Consider the following 23,240-nt stretch of genomic DNA (forward strand, 5'->3'; position numbering starts at 1 on the left):
AGTCAGTCAAAAAAAGAAGAACAGACGAATGATCTACCTGCCTCTGCCCCCCCCCCCCGCCCCTCACTCCAATCAGCACGAGCTCTAAGGCTCAAAGGGGGATTTCTGTCTGAATGGCAACCCAAGTTAGGGACGTGCGTGCACGTAACCGCACGTGACGGTACAAACTAGATTGAAGTTTAACGTTTGTCACGTGAACGGAAAAAACAATAGATATTAAAATAGAATCACATCTGAGAAGACTTGATTTGAATCAGAGGGAAAAACTGAAGAAAGAAGCAAAGGTCTTCATGTCAATCAGCTGCTTCATTTATTCAGACAAACGGGAACATTTCCCAAAGGAAAAACACAAACATTCAGAACCGGAAAGAATCTGAAAGGGGTCCAGAGGAAGAGGAGGACGCGTTTGCTGCTCCTGACGTCACTGGTTCCTCCAGTCCTTATTTGGACATGAGGTTCTCCTCACAGCGGGTTCCGTTAGTCCAGAGGTGGCCAATCCTCAAGAGCCTCAACCCCGCCTGTTTTCCTGCCTGATGCTGAGAACCTAAAGGAGGTGTGTTCAGCCAATCAGGATGTGAAATGCCTTGAGTCAGCCAATCAGCAGCAAGCTGGTGAGGGAGAGCTGGAAAACAGGCGGGGCTGGCCACCCCTGCTTTAGTCCATGAGGATGGGATGGAGGGGGTTTCCCCCAAACCAGGTCTGGACTGGAGCGTCAGGTCCACCTGCTGGGGGGACTGTCAATCACAGACGGGACGCTGAAAAGAGTCACAGTGACGTCATTAAAGCCGCTTCTGCAGAGGCCTTCATCCCTAAGCTGAGGAGGAGGATGGAGGATGAAGGTCAACATCCTCCTCTTCAGTTGAGGAGCTTCTCTTGTGTTCCAGCTCAGAACGGTCCTCCCAAACCTGAACCCAAGCACCAAACATCCGGTGTCTGCCGGACAGAAGCTCCAGAACGGGTCAGAACATTCAGACATGCTGCATGAGTTCCAGGTTCTGACCTGATTCCAGTGGGACACGCCCCCTTTGTGGAGACCTCAGGTGGAGGTCTCTGCAAAGCAGTGGACGGCTGCGTCATAGGCAGGGGGGGCGGCGTTCAGAAACCCTTTCAGGCCGTTGCCCCCCAGCCAGAAGGAGTGTCTCTTGTTTGGCACCAAAGACTCAGAATCCCAGTTTGACATCTCCTCAGACGGGTTCCCACGAGCTTCCCCCTCCGGATCCAGGGGGGCCTTTTTCCTACTGGACAGGGGGCGGAAGGTGGACGCCTCTGGGCGGAGCTTGCTGCCCAGCTGGCCGACGGGCTCCAGCGACGGCTGCCGGTAGACGGTGAGGAAGGTGCTCCTGTAGAGCCCCAGCTGGCTACAGGGGGAGGCACACATCTGTGGAGACCTCCTCTTGGAGCGCCTGGTGATCCGGGCCGAAGCCCGGCGCCGGGACGCCCAGGTCAGCAGGACGTAGACCAGAGCCCCCAGTAGCAGGCCCACAAGCACGGACAGAGAGAAGGCCAGAACCATGTCACCTGCAAAAAGGCAGAAGATGCTCATCAGTTAGAAGAACCTTTTAGGATTCAAGCTGCCACAGAAGAACCGGTCCTTCTTTTCCTGCCTGGTTCTGGTCCATCAGAACTGAAACGAGTGGGGCTGGAGGTCAGGGAAAGGTGGACCTCCCGTTCAGACAGGAGATGGGTGTTCTGGGTTTAACGTGGATCGTCCCAACCTGCTTCATGGTACCTGTCAAAGTTCTTCTATGACTGCACTCACAGGTGCCCCCCCCCCGTTTCCTCACAGGGTCCACGTCCTCATCAGTCTACAGAACCTCCTTTGGGACGCTGCCTCGGATCAGCCGCTGACGCTGCAGTCCTGCAGGGAGACCTTGGGCTGCCTTTTCAGGCTAAAATGAAGCCTAAATGCGGCTCCTCAGTTGTCCATCAGCGCTCCAGAACAACGGAGCCAAGAAGAACTCCAGGACAGAACCACGTCATGGAACCATCGCGTCTGCGTGGTGATGGTTCCAGGACAGAACCACGTCATGGAACCATCGCGTCTGCGTGGTGATGGTTCCAGGACAGAACCACGTCATGGAACCATCGCGTCTGCGTGGTGATGGTTCCAGGACAGAACCACGTCATGGAACCATCACCACGCAGACAGAGGAACTTCTGTCTGCTGTCTGAGGAACACCTGAGGATGATGCAGAACATCTTCACACTGACTTGATTTAGACGCAGAGACTGAGACAGATGTTGTGGTTCAACGCGTGCTTGAGTTCCGTCCATCTGCTCTGGACCAGAACCGAATGAGAACAAAAAGGTGTTCTGCTGGAACTGAAGGCGCTCAGCTGTGGAGGTTCCTGAGTAAAGGTGGTCCTGCAGAGGGAGACCTCTCCCTCTGTTTCAATGTGACAGCGCCCCGGTTCTGCGTTAGAACCACCAGCGTTCCACTGCCGTCCTTCAGCTTCCAGCACCGAGGTTCTCCTGCAGGAGCAGAAACACTTACCGAGGTTGAAGGAGTGAAGGATTTCCCAGAAGAGGTTGGTGTCATTCTGAGCCATTTTTCTGGACCTTCACTCCCCGCTGGTCATGTCTGGAGTGCCGCGTTGCCGTCAAGCTTCCTTCCCTCTCAGGCTTTAAATTTAGAAGAGCTTATCTGTGAGGGACAGGACTGTGGGAAGCAGAGCTGCTTCCTCCTGCATCACTTCCTTTGGAACTAAAGGATTCAACAAAGCGACTCCCTGAAACACCTTAGAGGACAGAACGCCGATGTCATCCAGCGTTCAGATCCACCAAGATCTGCTTTTTCAGTAAAAACCCACAGAAACATTTTCCAAATAAGCTAAGCCCGGAGTCGGAGTTTCCTCAGAACATGCAGGAACTTCCTCCAATTGTTGTCGAGTTCCTTCTTCTGTCAGGTTCTCAGCATCAGACCAGCGTTCTGCCGCTGCTCACGCGTTCATGTCGACTCCAACAGGGTTTCAGGATTTCAGTTCAACAGTCAAGAGTTTTTATTCAGAAGAAGAAAGAACCTTCAAAGCTCTGATGCTCTTGACCAAATATGGTCATCCCCCCACAAACTCACACAAAAACAAGCCTTTGAAGTATAGGCTCCAGCAACCATGTCACCCTGAAGGGAATAGAGTGGGTTTGAGGATGGATGGATAAACTAAAACTCAAATATTTCCTTGGACATGGCGAAACCCATCATTTCTGGTGACGATATGAATCTAAAGACGTCCAGTAGGGGGAGACAGAGTTCCGTCAGTGAGAAACCTCATTGGTTCTATGCCTCAGTGGTCTTTTATGTGTGTTAGCATGTGTGTTAGCATGTGTGTAAGCATGTGTGTTAGCATGTGTGTTAGCATGTGTGTTAGCATGTGTGTAAGCATGTGTGTTAGCATGTGTGTAAGCATGTGTGTTAGCCTTTCAGGTCTGGTTAAAGGTCCAAACAGTCCCGTTAAATTTAGAGAGAAACCACTTCTCCCCGTTGCTGTGGATGGATCGGAGGGTCAATCTGGCGTTTGCCTCCCCCCTGGAAATGCTGACTGGAAATGAATTATGCAACACTTTTTGTGTGGTGGATGTGAAAACGAAAATGCAATTGTTTTTACGCCAACGTCTTTTTCGCTTTAATGATGTCACAGAATGAGCGATGCTAAAGTAGAAAATGAAAAAGGATTTTGGAGGATGGATTTTTCATTTGACTTTTGAGTGGATGAACGCAGCTTTATTTTGAAGATGATGAAGCATTTCTGGAACTGACTTTTATTTTGAATTATGCTGCAGAAACGCTTCCATAGTGGAGAAGATGGACCCGGTACCAACATGAAGAAGTTCTGCTGCTCAGAGGGAGGAAGTTGGAAGAAAAGCAGAAACTAACTTCTGCCAGAGGGAGGGGGAGGAGCTTCCTTGGCTGACACATAGAGGGAGGTGTCGTCTGTGTAGAACTGGAAGTAGAATTAGCAGAAGATTTTTCTGAGGGGAAGCAAACAGGTGATGAGGAGCAGGGGCCCTGAAGCACACCTGCAGATCGGAGAGCGTGCCGTCGAGTGAGGAGGACCGAGGGCGAGGTGAGTCTGAGGGGAAGGGGCGGTGCTGATGGTGGAGGTTGTTGGGGTCTGTGATGGGGGGCTTCAGGGGACCAGACTGACATTGGACGGTTTGGTGTTGAGGATCTGAGTTCATCTCAAAGTCAACTTTCTTGTCGATTCTTCACATGTGCATCACATACAATGAATCGAAATTCCGTTTCTAACTCTCTCATGTCTGTTCAAGAGAAAAAAAAACATACATACTTTTATATATATATATATATATATATATATAAGTAAAAGGAAAGAAAAGAAATACAATTTACAACCTCAGCTATTAGCTATTAAAGTGCGAGTGCACTTAAGGCAGTGTCTCAAGGCAGCGGGGGGGGGCACTGTTCATGGGGGGAGATGGGTGGTGGGTAGGTGGAGAGGGGAGAGGGTGTTTGGCATCCTGATGGCCTGGTCCAGTTTGCTCAAAGGTTCTGGAGGTTCGGAGAAAATCCTTTGGACGTGTTTAGGTTTGGATTCACGCGGAAGCAGAAAGTGAAGCTCGTGCCTGTCGTTGTTCCGGTGCGGTTGGTGAAGCGCGGGAACTTTAAGTTTTCTACTGTTAAAATAAATAAATACAACTTTAATGACAGCCCCCCTCCCCCCCAATCCGGCCACGAGCCCCTCCTCTATTTGCGGTTGCGGACTGCCTTGTGCCTGCGAGTTTCGGTTTCCCGTCTCCATAGCAACCAGGCAACAGACACGCGCAGAGGCTTCCGCCGCTCCGAACGCTCGGTAACCGTCTCACCACCTTGTGCTGTTCGATTCCGACATGCTGGGGCTTTGAGGGCGGGGGGTACCGCGTGGAGGGGGTCCGGTACCGCGTGGAGGGAGAGGGGGGGGGGGCAGCTTCCTGTGTCGTTGTGGTGCCAACTTGTTGTCAGTTCCGCTTTTCTATGAATCAGCGGTTCAGACCCCCCCCCCCTTTCAAAAAGAAGTTTATTTTATGTTTTAATGTTAGTTTATCTTCCACGTGACCTTAAGTCATGACGTCACTTCCTTTCAGAGTTTAAGCGCAGATGAATTCAGTGGAATAGACTTAAACTTTTACTTTTACATATGGAAAGAAAAAGAATCTGTCTGAATTGATGCTAACATCCACCTGCAGTCTCTAGCATGCAGGCTAGAGGGGGATGCAGAGGCTGCAGGTGGATGCAGAGGCTGCAGGTGGATGCAGAGGCTGCATGCAGAGGCTGCATGCAGAGGCTGCATGCAGAGGCTGCATGCAGAGGCTGCATGCAGAGGCTGCATGCAGAGGCTGCATGCAGAGGCTGCATGCAGAGGCTGCAGGTGCATGCAGAGGCTGCACGCAGAGGCTGCATGCAGAGGCTGCAGGTGCATGCAGAGGCTGCACGCAGAGGCTGCACGCAGAGGCTGCAGGTGCATGCAGAGGCTGCACGCAGAGGCTGCACGCAGAGGCTGCACGCAGAGGCTGCAGGTGCATGCAGAGGCTGCACGCAGAGGCTGCACGCAGAGGCTGCACGCAGAGGCTGCACGCAGAGGCTGCACGCAGAGGCTGCATGCAGAGGCTGCAGGTGGGTATATTTTGTTTTTCTGGGGTTAATTTTAACACTTGAAGATCAGGAGGAGGAAACTGTGATCCAGAGGCAGAGCGATCGACCTCAGGGGGTTTCCAGAAAGCAGGTTATGCTAGCTCCCACGGTAAGTTTGAGGCTAAGGAAGTTGTGTCAGACAGTTATTTTACTTTTTTACTTTTTGGTGCTGCTGTTAGATGGGCACCGCAAGGGATTGTGGGATACCATTCCCTTTGCCTGTCTGGACAGATTTGGGTTTTAGTGTGGCTTTTTGACCAAATGTGTTTAGTTGTTTAGCTGTGTTACTGTGTTTTGTCTAGTTATTTTATCCTGTTATGTGTAATTCTTTCTGCACCATGAGTGAGAGGGAGGAGGAGGATGATATTTAAAACCACTAGTGGTTTGCGGTGTAACGTCAATGTTGGAGAAATGGTAAAGGATTAAAAAATTGAATTGAATTAAAATGACATTTACTTTATATAAATATGTAAATTTGAGTTGTATAAACACTAATTGCATTGGATAGACATAAGAAATTAAGTCAAATAAATTTAACTCAATTACTTGTTACCAATTGAAGTAACTCATTTAAGTTGGATAAGTTTTTTATATATATATATATATATATATATATATATATATATATATATATATATATATATATATATACAATGAAAATAGAAATGAGATAGAAACTCGTGCGTTTACTTTGTTCTTTTTCTCCAAGCAGAAACTCTTTCTTTTGCTGATGATGCAGCCGTGTTACTGTTTGATTGTCGTATAATCTTCATTCGCCGTCATTTAAATCTCAGACTCCGTCTCACTAAAGTATAGCTCTCTCTTTTCTTCAGTTTCCACCATGTTGTCCATGAGTTGAAGTGTCTTTGAGCAAGCTGCTGAACCCCACAGTGCTGCTAGTGGTTCCAGGTTTCTGTCAGCAGAGCCTCTGTCTGTGTGAATGTGCCAAGAGAGCTGTAGAAGAAACAAGTATAAATAGTCTTTCAATGCTGTTTACCTCTTTAATCAATGATTTGTTGGTGTTTGGATCAGAATAAAAATGTCCACAAAGCTGAAAATTCCTGCAGTTAATGTGAGAACTGCAGATGGGATCTGACCGGGTCAACGTGGGTCCAGGTGGAGCTGCTCTGCAGATTTGTGTGGCTGGAACCGTTTCTGCAGTGGACTGTAGTTCACATGGAAACCGGGTTGGGGGTTTTTCCTCAGATGAAGACCCCTCCAGATCTTTTTCTGTATTTCAGTCAATTTTTAATGAAAGTGAGGAAAGTAAAAAACTGTTTCATGGAAACATTAATTGGGGTTTAATCCTTCAGTTCTTCTGTACAGGAACAAACTAAAACTTTTCTGAAAGAGTTTGAATCCCAGAGACTAGAGTGTCTCAGATAAATGCTCAACCTGTCCTTTCAGTCCGTGGAGGAACATCTGCTTCACCTACAAAGACCAGACATTCGTCCAGGCCTGACTGCAGTCAGAGCGGAAGGAGGCTGTGGAGGTGGGGGGCAGGGGGGTGTGCTGCCACAGGAAGCTCTCAACATCGGTGCCCCCCCCCCCCCCGAGGGACGGCATGGCATCCGCGCGGCGCCCGGGTGGAGGCTCTGTGGACATCGCCAACGTGATGCTGAAGCTGCAGAGTAAGTGTGACTCTTCCTCTGGGACTCGGGTCGGCTGCACGCCGGCGTGCAGCACTGCTGCCATGCTCACGCCATGCTCACGCCATGCTCACGCCATGCTCACGCCATGCTCGCCGCCGGGAGTCCCATAAAGGAGTGCTGAGGCCAAATCACCTGCAGCTGCTTTGTCTCTGAATGCTCCGCCTTCTGACTGTCCGTGTAAATAAAGTTTTGAACCTTCAGGATTCTGACTGAGCAGGCACTGGGTTACTGGGGCCCCAGCAGGGAGAAACCGGGGGTGGGGGGAGACCCCCAGCAGGGAAGACCCCCGGACCCCCAGACTGTATGTAAGGAACTGGACTGGGGAGTGTGACAGCCCCCCCAGTGGTTTACTTACTCCCACTGCCCCCCCCTTCCCCTGCGTGGGTTGGGGGTGCTCCTGGTCCGGGGGTCCTCCCCCCCGGTTTACTTTGGCAGCGTGCATGTAGCTCCACCCCCATGTGCACGTGCACGTGCACACTGCTTCCTGTCTGCCTCATCCCTCCTCCTAACCCACAGTGTTGACGGACAGATACGTTCCGCTTATCTTAGTGTCAGAATTTCACTTTTGTGATATTTGTCTTTCTGCAGATTTAACATAAATGTTATGACGCTTCAAATCATAATCGACTCAAATAATTATAATAATGATTTTTATTAATAATACAATTTTCATTTAACAAAACCTCAAAGTGCAACAAGATGTGAATAAAAACTAAAAAAAAGAAAATGTGCAGATTATAATCCAAACTAACTTTAGTAGGATTTAACAAGCACAGAATAAAAACCATCAGGCTTTTTAAAAAAAGGAACGTCTTTAAAAGAGTCCAGGGTCTGTGATGTTCTGAGATTGATAGGAAGGGAGTTCCAGAGCCTGGGTGCAGCAGAACAAAATGCTCTGGGGGGGGGGGGCTGAAGAAGGAAGCTGCCCGATGAACGGAGGGAACAGGGATGTTTCTGGGGAACGAGGAGTCCCTGGAGGTATGGTGGTGCCTGACTGGCCGTGCATTTGTAGGTGATGATGAGAAGTTTGTATTCAATCCAGGATGAAACAGGAAGCCAGTGCAGCGATTTCAGGATGGGGGTGTCGTGCTCATACCCCCTCACCCTGTTTTCCCTGATCCAATGAAATAAAAGACCAGGAGCAACTGGACAACAAGCAGCACGACTTTTTCGGTGTGTTCCTGGCATCTCTGCTGGTGTGTGGTGGGAGTTTCCTCTGAAAGGCGTCCTCGCCTTCATGGTCCTGCCGCCATCTTCTCCTGTTTCCTTGATAGTTGGTGCTGGTCCAGATTTATATAGAGAAGAGCTTAAACTTGCAATTCTTGGCCTTAAAAAACACACACAAGTGGTTAAAATGGCTTTTGTGAAAAGAAAATCTCCAAAATGACCAAAAAGGATCCATCGTGTCGCTTTCTCCCCGCCTTTGGCCAACAGTGGGATAGGCTCCAGCTACCGCAGGACCCTGACAGGGATTCCGTGGTTTAAAAGATGGACGGGTGAATGATTCCTTCAGATCTATGTGCTTTCTAAATGTCTTCTTCTGGCTGGAGATGCAGTTTTTACAGTCGGCACGCCATCCGCCCGGCTGAAGCGTGTGGGAGGAGTGACTGCTGATTTCCTGCTCGATGACGTGTTGCTGACACAGCTGGACTCCTTTACCTGAGCCGTGGAAACACACCTCCACCTGTGCTCCCGCCTGTGAACCTTCAGCGTGTGGTTGGTCTGTAGCTTCTGCTGAAGCATTCTGGGGGTTATGGAAGCACCGGAACAGCCAAACAATAGTAACATTTACATTTAGACACTCTGCATGAAGCTGCCCTCTAGTGGACTTCTGCTGTTCCTGCAGACAGATTCAATCTGAGGAACGTTACTTCACCCACCCCCCCCCCCATTCCCAAATAATGACTGAATGAAGGAAACTTATGGAGTCCTATACTGTTCATAATTAAATAAATAAATATTTAATTAAATAAATAAATATGAACTCATGCAAATACACAATCAACCAATAAATCTCTCATAAATACATAAAAAGATCATGAAATGGTGAAAAACCTGCACACTGATTTTAAATTAGCCATTATATTATTCAATATATTTCATTTTGCTTTAAAAACGTGTTCATTATTTTAAAACAGCATTTTAAAATATTCATTTTATTCATGTGGAATATTATTATAATTCTGTCTTTTTTCAGAACCTTGGATTTCAAAATCAATATTTTCCAAAAGAGCTTTGTTTTTATTTCATGTTGCTGTTTTTCACAATGGTTTATTTATTTCATGAAGAACTTTTTCAGGAGACTGGGTCTGTCTGTCAATCAAACCAGACAAGGCGGAGACACTTTTGTGATTGGCTATTCCTTTACTCAGACATGAGCAGCTGCACCCTGACTACATCGATCGAAGAAGCTTCAGCAAACGTGACGGCGCAATGCACACTCCTCAACACTAGGGGGAGTCTGCACATCAACACATCCACAGTGTTACCATAAATTGGGCAGTTTCTGTTCTAAATTTGCGGACAAAAGTGGCTTTGGGCGAGTGTGCATAGTTCAGCTGGTTTTGTGGTTGTCTCAGCGGTTTTCATCTTCTCATGAACATCTAGTAGTGGTCTAAGTTAGGCTGAGTGGTTGTTGGAGTTCCACAAAACTTCTATGAACTGGAGTTCAATGAACGCAACATGCCGCGTGTGGGAGGGGCTACCAGCTAATGCTTTGGCCTGATAGCCACATGGAGCGGTTGCCTGTGCTTATCTCAGTAACAATGCATGGATGCACCATGTACATGGAGTGTTAAAAGATCAGGTTTATTATTTTGAATAGTTTCACATGATAACAATGTTTCCATGTTTGAGTTCATGAGATCATCCCAGAGAGAGTCTGCTTCAGCTCCTGCAGTCAAACTACGTCTTAAATTACGTGTAAATCACAGCGCCCAGGCAGCGTGAGAGTGAGTGTGTGAGCGCAAGTTAAGGGTCTGTTGCCCTGTCCCCCGGAAAAGTAATAGTAAAAAAAGGTTTCCTCCAAAGTACAGATCCTGATTCTTGGAGTAAGCCCTGGCTGGAGAATTGCTCAATCAATCCCGGATCTCCGCTGCGTTTTCCGACCACGGTCAGAAACGTCATCGCAGGAAAGGTTCAACATATTCCCGGGAGGGAAAAATAAAATCAGAGGACCTGATTATAATCATTGTCTCAATGAAAATAGAAACATATCATAAGGTTCAGGAGGCCTCAGCAAGCTGCCTGGTCTGACTGTCGGTCCGCCAGCTCGCCTCCTGCGAGCCGACACAGTGTGAGGCACGATGTGAGCTCTGAGTGAATGGCGTGAGAATGAGGAGTGTTTCAACGACCGGAGCTCCTCTGTGGTTTGGTCCACACAAACCCTCAAACTACAATAACATAGTCGTTCATGTTTGCTGCAGCAGACAGATAGTTTGTCTCTGTTTGATCTCTAATGTCAGCAAAGCCGTGCAGATATCACTGAAACATGTCATCTCTCTGACTGGCACACCGCTGAGCGGGTATCGAGGAATATGAGTCGATTTCCATGGATCAGCCAATGAGCGTTTAGATCCCGCCCACTTTCACTGATTGATAGACACACTCAGTCTGCTGAAAAAGCTCTTTATGAAATAAATAAACCATTGTGAAAAACAGCAACATGAAATAAAAACAAAGCTACTTTGGAAAATATTGATTTTGAAATACGAGCTTCTGAAAAAAGACAGAATTATAATATTATTCCACATGATTAAAAATGAATATTTTAAAATGCTGTTTTAAAATAATAAACATGTTTTTAAAGCAAAATGAAATATATTGAATGATATAATGGCTAATTTAAAATCAGTGTGCAGGTTTTTCACAATTTCATGATCTTTTTATATATTTATGTGAGATTTATTGGTTGATTGTGTATTTGCACGAGGTCATATTTATTTATTTAATTAAATATTTATTTATTTAATTATGAACAGTATAGGACTCCATAGAAACTAAGCTGCATCCATTGGCAGACATTTGGCGTCTGAAGGAAGGACGTCCATGACTTTCAGGTTGATTAGGATCCTCTGGATCATTTCGTTCCGTTTTTTCTCGTTTGAAGGATAAAAATAAAAGCATTTCCATCCAAACATCCTTTCTGGGTCACTTCCAGCAGATCAAGAAGAATGGAATTCTACTTTTAGCCATCAAAAGCTTTCACAGCCTCTGGGTAAGGGGGGGGGGGGTCGAGGGTCGTTCTGCTGAGCGGGTTCTGCTGCCACAAACTGTGCTTGTTATCAGGAACCTCTTCTGTGGAGAAAGTGAATGACGTGGAACCGGGTTCTGTTTTTTTTTTCCAGAAAGCAGGTTCTGCTGGCTCCCACGGTAAGTTTGAGGCTAAGGAAGTTGATAACCTCAGCTTTCTGTTCCAGAAATGGAGGTATGTTTCAGGGTAGATCAAGTTGCCATAGCAACTCATGCTCTGAACAAAACCTGGTCTGGAGCAGGTTTAGTTGAAGGTTAGTTTGTTTTCAGAGAGGTGAAGCAGCATGGCGTGTCCATTTGAAGATGATTTAGTGGATGAAGAAGCTCAGATAATACTTTTTCCACCGTGAGAGGGTGATAAGACCACATATGGATGTTGGAAAGAGAAACTTTTTACTTTGATCTAACTTAATTATTTGCTTCAGTTAAGATAAATCATTTGTTTGTTAAGTCATCTTAAAAATAACACGTAGTTTAAGACATTTATTTTACTTTTATTCAAATTAATTCAATTAAGTAGGTGTAACCTTGGTGCTGCTGTTAGATCGGCACCGCAAAGGATTGTGGGATACCATTCCCTTTGCCTGTCTGGACGGATTTGGGTATAAGTGTGGCTTTTTGACCAAATGTGTTTAGTTGTTTAGCTGTTTTACCGTGTTTTGTTGAGTTATTTTGTCCTACTTTGCTTACGTCTCTGCACCATGAGTGAGAGGGAGGGAGAGGATGAGTTTATTTAGCAGCCCTAATGCTTAGTGGTGTAATGTTAAAGACTGAGAAAAGGTTTATAGTTTCATGATGTAATTTCACTGTGTTTCATTTATTTTATTGTAAAAATGAGTATATCTGCAGCCTCTAACTTAGACATATGAGAGTTCAAGAATAATTAAGATGGAAAAAAGATACGTTGAATTGGAGTAATATGACATTTAGTTAGATAAATATGTAAATTTGACTTGTATAAACAATTATTGAGTTTTATAGATGTAAGAAATTAGGTTGAATAAATTTAACTCAATTACTTGTTACCAATAGAAGTAATTCATTTAAGTTGGATAAGTTTTATATATATATATATATATATATATATATATAAATATATATATATATATATATATATGCGTCACATGAAAATGGAAATAAGATCAGAAACTCGTGCGTTTACTTTGTCTGTTCTTCTACTACAAGCAGAAACTCTTTCTTTTGATGATTCAGCCGTATTACTTTTTTGATGGACGTATAATCTTCATACGCCGTCATTTAAACCTCAGACTCCGTCTCACTAAAGTATAGCGTTTTCTTTTTTTTCCACGCGTTTCCATGGTGACTCTGGAAATCGGCGATCCATTGAGAATGTCTTTATGTACCTGCTGTGCACGTGCATTAACCCAGGGTTACCAAGTGGAGCGTAATTATGCCAACTCATATCCGGTCTGTTGGAACCGACATACCCAGAGTAAACAAGTTAAGGCAGATTTCAGCCAGAGTTCAGGCTTAAAGTCAGGGGAGTTTAAACGGGCCTTCTGGAATACCCCCCTGGTTATGTTCAGAGCATGAGTTGCCATGGCAACTTGACCTACCCTGAAACATACCTCCATTTCTGGAACAGAAAGCTGAGGTTATCAGCTTCCTTAGCCTCAAACTTATCGTGGGATCTAGCAGAACCTGCTTTCTGGAAAACCCCTTGTCTGGAAGAACGTCTGAAAATGTTCTCTAAGGTTCTGTTGGTTTCATTTGAAGTTCTACGATCTCTGGTTCCATCTGTCTGACCAGTTTATGGACAAATATTGAGAAACTGGAACGACTGAAGCCAGAAAAAAGTGACAGGCAGGGCACACATAAACATGTAAATACACACGCATGTAAACACATAAACATGTAAATACACACGCATGTAAACGCATAAACATGTAAATACACACGCATGTAAACACATAAACATGTAAATACACACGCATGTAAACACATAAACATGTAAATACACACGCATGTAAACACATAAACATGTAAATACACACGCATGTTAACGCATAAACATGTAAATACACACGCATGTTAACACATAAACATGTAAATACACACACATGTAAACGCATAAACATGTAAATACAAACGCATGTTAACACATAAACATGTAAATACACACACATGTAAACGCATAAACATGTAAATACACACGCATGTAAACGCATAAACATGTAAATACACACGTATGTAAACGCATAAACATGTAAATACACACACATGTTAACACATAACCATGTAAATACACGCGCATGTTAACACATAAACATGTAAATACACACACATGTAAACGCATAAACATGTAAATACACACACATGTTAACACATAAACATGTAAATACACACACATGTAAACGCATAAACATGTAAATACACACGCATGTTAACACATAAACATGTAAATACACACGCATGTAAACGCATAAACATGTAAATACACACGCATGTAAACACATAAACATGTAAATACACACGCATGTAAACACATAAACATGTAAATACACACGCATGTAAACACATAAACATGTAAATACACACGCATGTAAACACATAGACATGTAAACACACACACATGTAAACGCATAAACATGTAAATACACACACATGTAAACACACACACACGTAAACACAAACACATGTAAACAGACACACATAAAAACACAAACACATGTAAACACACACATGCAAACACACACATGTAAACACACACAAATTTAAACATGAACATATGCAAACACTAACGTGTTAACACACACAAGTAAACACACACACATGTAAACACACACATGTAAACACACAGCCATGCAAACACATGTTAACACACACACAAGTAAACACACACATGTAAACATGAACACGTGTAAACACACACACATACTCAAACCAAGCTGAAGTCACCATGATGCAGCTGATGCTGTGACATCACTGCCTCCACGGAGCTGATTGGTGGAGAGCCCGTCCCAGCTGATCTGGGTGAAGCGGGGGGGCTGTGAGCATCCACACTAGCATGGCTCGTCCCGATTGGAAAGAAGCATGAAGAGGGAAGATCGGGACTAAAACCGTCCTCTCCATTAGGGCTGTGCGCGTGGGGGGGGGGTCAGGGAGGAGGAGACATTTCCCCGCAGCCCCCCGGCACGTCCCTGTCCGTCACTCGGGGTCTCCGGCTCCGACTCCGAGCAGCAGAATGGCTCACTATGTGGACCCTGCAGTCAGGAAGACCTCCATCAACCTGGTGACGGGCTTCTGTCAGTATCTGCGCGGTGAGTATGGCGGCCGGATCCTCGGCTGCGCCGCTGCATCCGTGCGCTGCAGCGGACACCCCCGCGTGTGATGCGTGCGGGTCATGTGACCTGTCTGTGCTCCTGAAGGTGATGCTTGAAAATGGCTGCTGTGTGCAGCTCTGCTGAAGCAGAGAGAAGCTTTGTTCACGTGCTGCATAATGAATGAGGAGCACGAAGGAGAGCATTCCACTGCTGCTCCTCCTCCTCCTCTCATCTCCAACGCCTCCGCTTTCACCCCTTTTTTTGGGGGGGGGGGGGGGGCTCTCTGCTGTTCACATGGGGACCCCAGACAGAGGGCAACCCCCCGCTCAGCTCTATGAATCGATGACCTTTGACCTAAAGTTTGTTTCATGGTTTAGTTTGGAAAATGTAGAAAAAGCTCTTTGGTCATGAAAGCCTCAGAAGTTTCTGCAGGAAAATGCAGAGCGGCTGTAAACCTGAAATGTAGACAGAAGTTGGATAAAAGGAATAAAAAAATCATTTCAGACGTTTAGAAACAACTGATGTTAAAACCGCATCTGCAGACCAACAGGATGTAAGTCCATGCTGAACTCCTGCAGGGACACGGACGGTTTGATCGTCTGCTAGAACAGAATCAAAGTCTGAACTCAGATTCCAGCTGTGACGACCTCTGACCCCAATCTGTCTTTGCAGATGAGCAGGAGGCCGTGCAGAAGAGAACTTTCACCAAATGGATCAACTCCCATCTGGAAAAGGTCAGTTTGTCGGTCCAGTCCAAGCTTTGAGGAAGGGTGGGGGGTAACAGACCCCGCCTGGCTCCAACATGGCAGCGTCTGTATCATGAAAAAATGGCCACTGAACTGACTTCATCTCATGGAGCCGGATGTAAACCATTTTCGAGGGGGTGGGGGGGTCACTCACTCTGACACAGCAGTGTGCTGAGCCCCCCACCCGTGGAGGTTTGAGCATCTGTTTGTGTATGGGGCAGCTGTGTGTGTTCATGACGCACAGGTCTGTGTGTTTGTGTGTGTGTGGGGGGGTTGTGTGTTCTTGACGCACAGCTCTGTGTCTGTTGGGGGGGGTTGGCCCTGGCGGGGCAGATGGAGAGCAGGCGGGTGAGGACAGATCCCTGCAGGAACCTGGATTACAAAGCGAACTCTCTGTCCCGCCGCCCGTCACGCTCCGTCTGTAATGTCTGTTCTTGTCTTACAGACATAAAATAGACTGCAGGACACTCTGTAGGTTCAACTCTTGAGACTTTTATTCCTCCGTTGCTCTCTAACATACATTCCAGTTCCAGACATTCCTCAACCACTTCCTCGTGTTCTTTCCACCTCAGTCCCTTCATGCTTAACTTACCAGTGCCCTCTACTGGTCACTTCTAACATTACATCTCCCCCTTCAAGTAACGTTTTAGAAAACTCTCAATGGAACTTATGACATCTTTGTGTAAACAGTTATTTTAATAATACTCAATTGCCTTATAAAAATTCTAGGCTTCATACTCTTACATGAAATTAAACATTCTTTCTTACTCTAGGCTTCAACTTATTACCTAAAATTAACATACTTACTTTAACTTCTTACCCTCCTTTTCTTTCAGAAACAGCTACAGCAAAAATGGCTGAACAAATTGAAACAGCTGCTGAAATGCATAAACGAAGGGAGCATACCTTCTCAGAGATTACTAATCTTCTCTACTAAAGTCCTAAATCACCAATCTAGTCTGACTGGGGCTTTGCTCACTCTGCCTGAGCGAGTGACGGTACCCGTCCCGGGTGAAATTGGAAGAGTTTGCTGCTTTTCCCCTTCCTGCGTGTCTTCTAGAGTGTGCTGGTTGGTGGACTCACTGACAGGTTTAGGTGGTGGTGGTATGAACTGCAGGTGTCGTCTGTTTCTTCTGTAGCGCTCTCCTTGATCTGTTTCCACGACGTAGGACCTTGGAGTGGAGCTAGAACTGTGAACCACGGCAGACGTTGTCCATCCTTTCTGTCCGTCCAGTTTGGTGAGCACTGAGTCTCCCGGCTGCAGTGGATGTAAAAGTCTTACTCCATTTCTGCCATTGTAGTAGTAAGCTTGCTTTTGCTTGGCAGCTGCATCTGCCTGTCGGATCTTCTCCTCTGTAGGCCATCCCGGTTTCAGGTTGTCATGCAAGGTGGGTAGCGTAGTTCTTATTTTCCGGCCCATCAGCAGTTCTGCTGGACTGACACCTGTGGAGGAGGAAGGTGTGGCTCTGTACGACATTAAGGCCAGAAGTGGATCATCCTGTTTCAAAATGCTTTTAGCTGTCTGAACTGCCCGCTCAGCCTGACCATTACTCTGTGGGTAATGTGGGCTTGATGTGACATGAACAAAGTCATATTCCTGACTAAACTCTCTCATTTCTGCGGAAACTAGCTGGGCTCCGTAATCACTCATCAGCACCTCCGGGATGCCGAAACGTGCAAATGTGGCTTTCAGCTTAGCTACAACCTGACAGCTGGTAGTTGTGGGCAGGTCCAGTATTTCAAGATATCTGGAGTAATAGTCAGATACCACTAAATAGTGTTTCTTCCTAAACTCTAACAAATCTATGGCAACCTTTTGCCACGGCCTTGATGGGAGCTCACTAGGCATCAATGGCTCCTTTCTCTGCGAACCTCTGTTTTCCCTACAGAATGCACACTGTTGCACAGTTGTCCCGATCTCCTCCGACATTCTGGGCCACCACACCGACTGATTAGCTCTTTCTCTGCATTTAACCAGCCCTTGATGTCCATCATGTATTCTCCTCAATATAATCTCTCTCATTTCTGTAGGAACAACAATGCGCCTGCCTCTGATGACTAATCCATCAACCTCTGACAGTTCTCCTCTGACATGATAAAATTCCCTGATCGACTCTGGTACCATGTCAACATACTCAGGCCACCCATTTCTGATGAATCCTATGACTGCCTGTAGCAGACTGTCATTTTCTGTGTGTTGTCTTAACTCTGTCATCCTGTACGTTGTGGCTGGGATCTGACTCATTACCACCTCAGTATGTGTTGCCACATCCTCATGACTGGTCTCATCGCCATAACGCTGTTCAGGGCCCCTAGAGAGTGCGTCTGCTACCGCTAAGGTCTTGCCTGGGGCATACTCTGCTATGGCATTAAAACGCATAAATCTCATCAGTAACCTCTGGCACCTAACTGGTACACAGTCCAGGTCTTTGTTGTTCATCAGAGGTACTAGTGGTTTATGATCTGTAACCAACCTAAAAGAGTCCAGTCCATACGAGTACTTGTCAAAGTGTTCGCACGCCCATACGCTAGCCAAACACTCCTTTTCGATCTGTGCGTATCTTCTTTCTGCATCGCTGAGGCGTCTGGTACAGTTGGCTACCGGTTTCCAGTGATCCCCATGTTGCTGAAGGAGGACGCCCCCTAGCCCATAGCTGCTAGCATCTGCTGACACAAGGGTGGGTTTGCTGGCATCGTAGAAGGCGAGTATTGGAGAGGTAGTCAGCGCTGTCTTCACCTTTCGGAACGCCTCACACTGTGCAGGTCCCCATGTCCACTCCACTTGTCCTTTCAGTAGCTCATACAATGGGTGAGCCACAGTTGACAGTTCTGGTACGAACTTGGCTAAATAATTAACCATCCCCAAGAACCTTTTAAGTTCTGTTACATTTTGCGGCTGTGGAAAATTCTCTATACCTGTCACTTTTTGTGGGTCAGCTCTGACGCCAGCTTCATCAATTATGTGGCCAAGAAAACGAACTTCTCTTTGCTTGAACTTGCACTTTGCTCTGTTCAGCTTGAGGCCTGCTGCTTCTATGACTTTCAAAACCTTGGCCAGTCGTTGGTCGTGCTGCTCCTCCGTCTCGGCATGGATCAAAACATCATCCATAAAGATCTCTACACCTTCCAAGTTGGCAAGAGTCTCTGTCATTTTCCTTTGAAAAATTTCTGGGGCGCTTGTTATGCCGAATGGAAGACGTCGGAAGGCGTATCTCCCAAATGGAGTAATGAAGGTTGTCAATATCTTACTCTCTTCATGCAGGGGAATCTGGTAAAATCCGCTTGCTGCATCCAGTGATGTGAACACTTTTGATCCTGTGAGTTTTGGCAGAATTTCCTCCACGGTGGGCATGATGTACTTCTCCCTCTTCACCGCTTTATTCAGTTTCCGGAGATCTGCACAAATTCGAACCTCCTTTTTATTGGGTTTGAGAACTGGCACCATCGCAGCACACCATTCTGTTGGCTGTGTGACTTTTTCAATTATGCCTTCTGTCTCCATGCGCTGAAGTTCCTTTTTCACCAGTGGCACCAGCGGCAGAGGTATCCGTCTGGCTGCATGCACCGCATAAGGTTGGGCGTCTTCACGCAGGGCTATTTTTACTGGTTCAGTTTTAAGCAGTCCTCCAGCTCCAAACACGTCTGAGACCTCCTCGAGCCTCTTCACTAAGCCCAATTTTACAGCTTCACTGCGACCCAACAAGCAGCTTGTTTCTTGTATCACGTACACATTAAATGCATAGTTTCTTCTTTTGTAGCTGGTTTCGCCTAGAAACTTCCCCATGCATTTGAGTTCACCTCCAGGGCTTACAAATTGTGTATCTGGAGCCAACAGTTCAGTTGTAGGGCTCATCTTTTTGAAAGTCTCCTGATCAATAACCGTAGCATCCGCTCCCGTGTCAATTTTAAAGTTCACCTTCACATTTTTTATGGGTAAAGTTACAGTCCATGCACAATCTTTATCCTCCCCGTTTACGGCTCCCAGGAAATATGCCTGCTCTGGAAGATCATTTGTGACCTCTCTCACTGCTTTAGAATGACATTTACGTTCCCAATGTCCATGCTTTTGACACTTGTTGCATTTACTTTTCAGTGCAGGGCAAAGCCTTTGATCTGAATGGCGTGGTTTTCCGCACCTCCCACACTCCTCCTTCATGTGAGTGCTGTGACTGTTAGGTTCATGCCGCTGCATTTTTCTTCTATGCTGTCCCTCAGACTTTCTGACAGCTGTGACTTTAGCCAGCTGAGATTCTGGTCGGTTAGCTTGAAGATTCACTTGTCGCGTTATCTCTTCCGCCTGACTTACGCGCTCGATTACGTAAGTCAACGTCAGATCCGCTTTAATCTGGAACTGGCGGGAAAGTTCTTTGTCTGATATCCCAACGACCAGACGGTCCGGAATATGCTCGTCTCTTTTGTCACCAAACTCACAGTGCTCAGCGAGTTCATACAATGTCCTGATGTACATTTCGGCCGTTTCTCCCTGTTTTTGATTCCGTTGGTAGAAACACGCTCGCTCGTGGATAATATTGCGTCTCAGAATGAAATATTCGTCAAACTTTTGTAATACGATTTCAAAGTTCTTCTTATGAGCCTCCTCATCGAATTCAAACGAAGCGAATATCTTTTCGGCTTCACTGCCCATCCCGTAGATCAGCGAACTCACTTGAATCTCGCCGTCATCTTTATTCAGCTTGGTCGTCAGCCGGTAGCGGCAGAAACGCTGTCTCCACTCCGGCCATTCTGCTGGGCTGTCGAATTTGAACTCACTTGGCGGGTTGAACTTTGCCATGACTTCTATCCCGACACAGGAGCACTTCTGACACCATGTAATGTCTGTTCTTGTCTTACAGACATAAAATAGACTGCAGGACACTCTGTAGGTTCAACTCTTGAGACTTTTATTCCTCCGTTGCTCTCTAACATACATTCCAGTTCCAGACATTCCTCAACCACTTCCTCGTGTTCTTTCCACCTCAGTCCCTTCATGCTTAACTTACCAGTGCCCTCTACTGGTCACTTCTAACATTACACCGTCCGTACCATGACAACAGTCAGGCCACACCCACCTCCCCCAACAACCCCCCCACCATCTGCAGCTGATGCTGACATTTCTCTGCACGCCAGGATTCTGCTCACAAACACGTTCTTCATCTTCAGAAACGACGACAGAACATCCATCAGAGCTGATAGAGCTGCACATGTAACACACACACACGCGCACACACACTCACATGCACTCACATGCACTCACATGCACACACACACACACCCTCACACATGCACTCACACACACACACAGTCTGGTGCTGAAGCCTGCGGGCCTGGACCGACCCGAGCTCTTCTGAAGAACACATACGGTTGTGGTTGTTGGTTACGATGCTGCTGCTCTGTAGATGTGAACCCTTTAGCAAACGCTGCCCTCCCCAGGACCGGCACCATGCAGGGCGGTTCTGTTCTCCGTGCTGACAGGCCCGTTCCCCCCTTTTTGGGCCACATGCGTGGATGCTGATGGTCTTTCATGGTCCGTCTGTCCTGCAGCACAAACTGCGTCTGGAGATGAACGACCTCTTTGAGGACATCAAGGATGGCGTGAAGCTGCTGGCTCTGCTGGAGGTTCTGTCTGGACAAAGACTAGTAAGATCTTCCAACATTTTACTCCACAGTTTCTATTGTCTGAGCCTCAAACGAAGAGAGAGAATCGGAATTCACAGTAAATGACCCCACAAATATGTGGTTATAAAAATACAGTGATGTGTTCCTAATGACCGTTGAAGAATCAGCAGATATCTGCGTGGAGATGACAGCTTTCTGTCCTGCAGCCCTGTGAACAAGGACGGCACCTGAAGAGGATCCACTGGGTCTCCAACATCAGCACGGCTCTGAAGTTCCTGGAAGGTAGAAAGGTAAGGTGTCTGTAGAGGACAAAACAATCCATTCATGCATTTCTGAGTGTTCCTCTAAAAAGCTGCTCTCTGAGCACCAGCCCCTCCCAACCCACAAAAACGAGTGGGTCCTCACATTGTGACATCACAAAGTGAAGAACCGCCCCTTCCAGGAAGAGTCTGTGCTGCAAGTCCCGCCCCCAGGCTAATGAACCCTTCTGTTCTCTTTGCACAATATGCCAGGCCGACTCTGGGATGATGTCATGAAATGGGCGGCACCCACAAGGAGAAAAAGGCGGAGCCTCAGAGATCGAGACGTCTGAAAATGAGCTGCAAAAACGACTCATATTTCATAACAAAATGGTTCTTTAATGTTCCAAAGGAGCGTGTGTCTGAATTGTTCTAAAATCCAGGGACCGGATCGTCCCGTACCTTTGTCTTTTGGGAGTGGTGAGGGAATCCCAGTCACTCCTGCAGCAGCTGGGGGGGGGGCATCCATGTGGGAACTTAGAGATGGTGGGAACCATTCTCATGGGGGGGTGACAGGCACTCAGACTGACCCTGGTGTGGTGGTGGTCTGGCTCTGTGGTCCAGGTTGATGTTGGACCTTTTCCAGAGTGTCTCCTCTGGTGGAATGAAGGCAGAGTCACCTTTGATCTGCAGGAATGATCCAGAGAAACGACGATGGGATCTGTGCTGAGCTGGGGGGCTCCGGCTGTCCTTCACAGATGCATGAAGATGCAGCTCCATCCACTGGTCTTCTTGTCTAGTAGATCTGTGGACTCTGCTCTGTCAGACCCCTTTCTGGACTTTGTGGTCTGGACGCGGATCGGGTCCGTGAGGTTGAACCCGTCCGGACTTCGGCAGCCTCTTCCTGCGATCCATCCTCTCCCTGTCCTGTTCAGACAGCTTCTCAAACACCGTTCCTGCGGGTATGAAAGCCGAGCCGGAGGTTCTGTGTCCGAGTGGAGGACAGGGCGTCTTCGTCCCGCGGACCCATGAAGCCTCTGGCCTACTGTCATTCAAAGCCCGTGACTCCACTGTGCTTTCGTCCTGTGTGTCTTCAGTCAGGGCTTCCAGGACCTCCAGTCAGTTGCCGTCGAACATTTCTAGCCACCGAAGCTCACCGGAAGTTTGATCAGGATTTTCTGATGACAGTATTGTGGGCAGGGTTTGGCTCAGACAGACGCCTGGCTCAACCCTCCGAAAGCTTCAACTGGTTCAAAACTCAGCTGCTGGAATAATAAGCCATCCCCCTCCCTTCACCACATTACGTCTTCCAGCAGCTTCATTGGTTACCAGAACCTCACCGGATCACTTACAAAATCCCCATTTTAACCTTCAAAGCCCTCCACACCCTCACCCCTCCGTACCTCTCAGGGCTCCCGACTGTTGCTCCTCCCACTCGCTCCCTCAGATCCTCTTCCTCCCTTCGACTGGCTGTTCCACGACCCCGTCTCATTACCTTGGGGGGGTAGAGCACTCAGCAGCTCTGGAACTCCCTCCCCTCTGATCTACAAAATCTGGACTCACTCTCTCAGTTTTAACACCTCAAAACTCACCTTTTCCGTCATGCTTTTAGCTCATAATATTAAACTTGCTGTTTTTAACTGTTAACTAATTTTGTGTTCTGGAGTTTTACTGTTGTATGTTTATATTTTTACTTACTTTTGTACTGTGAGGCGACCTTGAGTGCCCAGAAAGGCGCCATATAAATAAAATGTATTATTATTATTATTATTATTCAAGGCTGCTTCTCCAGCAGTTCCTCTTCATGTCCTTCATCCAGTTTCTTC

At 46.7% G+C, this 23,240-nt stretch overlaps 2 protein-coding genes across 18 annotated transcripts in view; one reads left to right on the forward strand and one right to left on the reverse strand.

Annotated features, from left to right (window-relative positions):
* Positions 1 to 287: 287 nt before the first annotated feature.
* Positions 288 to 3,219, reverse strand: LOC101170494 (myc target protein 1 homolog). The gene is made up of 2 exons (XM_004085795.4): positions 2,495 to 3,219; positions 288 to 1,518 (listed from the first exon to the last, which is right to left on the reverse strand). Exons 1-2 carry the CDS (start codon positions 2,547 to 2,549, stop codon positions 1,037 to 1,039), a joined length of 537 nt encoding a protein of 178 aa, XP_004085843.1. The 5' UTR covers positions 2,550 to 3,219; the 3' UTR covers positions 288 to 1,036.
* Positions 3,220 to 3,757: 538 nt separating this feature from the next.
* The window catches only part of LOC101164701 (nesprin-1-like), a 108,198-nt gene continuing 88,715 nt past the window's right edge, over positions 3,758 to 23,240 (forward strand). For 15 of the 17 annotated variants that reach the window (XM_023951575.1, XM_023951576.1, XM_023951578.1 and 12 more), the window contains exons 1-4: positions 14,713 to 14,810; positions 15,486 to 15,547; positions 21,101 to 21,196; positions 21,382 to 21,465. In XM_023951575.1, the coding sequence (XP_023807343.1) occupies positions 14,735 to 14,810; positions 15,486 to 15,547; positions 21,101 to 21,196; positions 21,382 to 21,465 (318 nt within the window). In that variant the 5' untranslated portion in view covers positions 14,713 to 14,734. Of the gene's footprint in view, positions 4,062 to 4,488; positions 4,809 to 7,033; positions 7,258 to 14,712; positions 14,811 to 15,485; positions 15,548 to 21,100; positions 21,197 to 21,381; positions 21,466 to 23,240 lie in introns of those variants that run through there. The other 2 variants (XM_023951580.1, XM_023951581.1) reach the window with 2 other exon arrangements.

This window comes from Oryzias latipes, chromosome 22 (genome assembly GCF_002234675.1).
Source record: "Oryzias latipes chromosome 22, ASM223467v1".
Classification (NCBI taxonomy): domain Eukaryota; kingdom Metazoa; phylum Chordata; class Actinopteri; order Beloniformes; family Adrianichthyidae; genus Oryzias; species Oryzias latipes.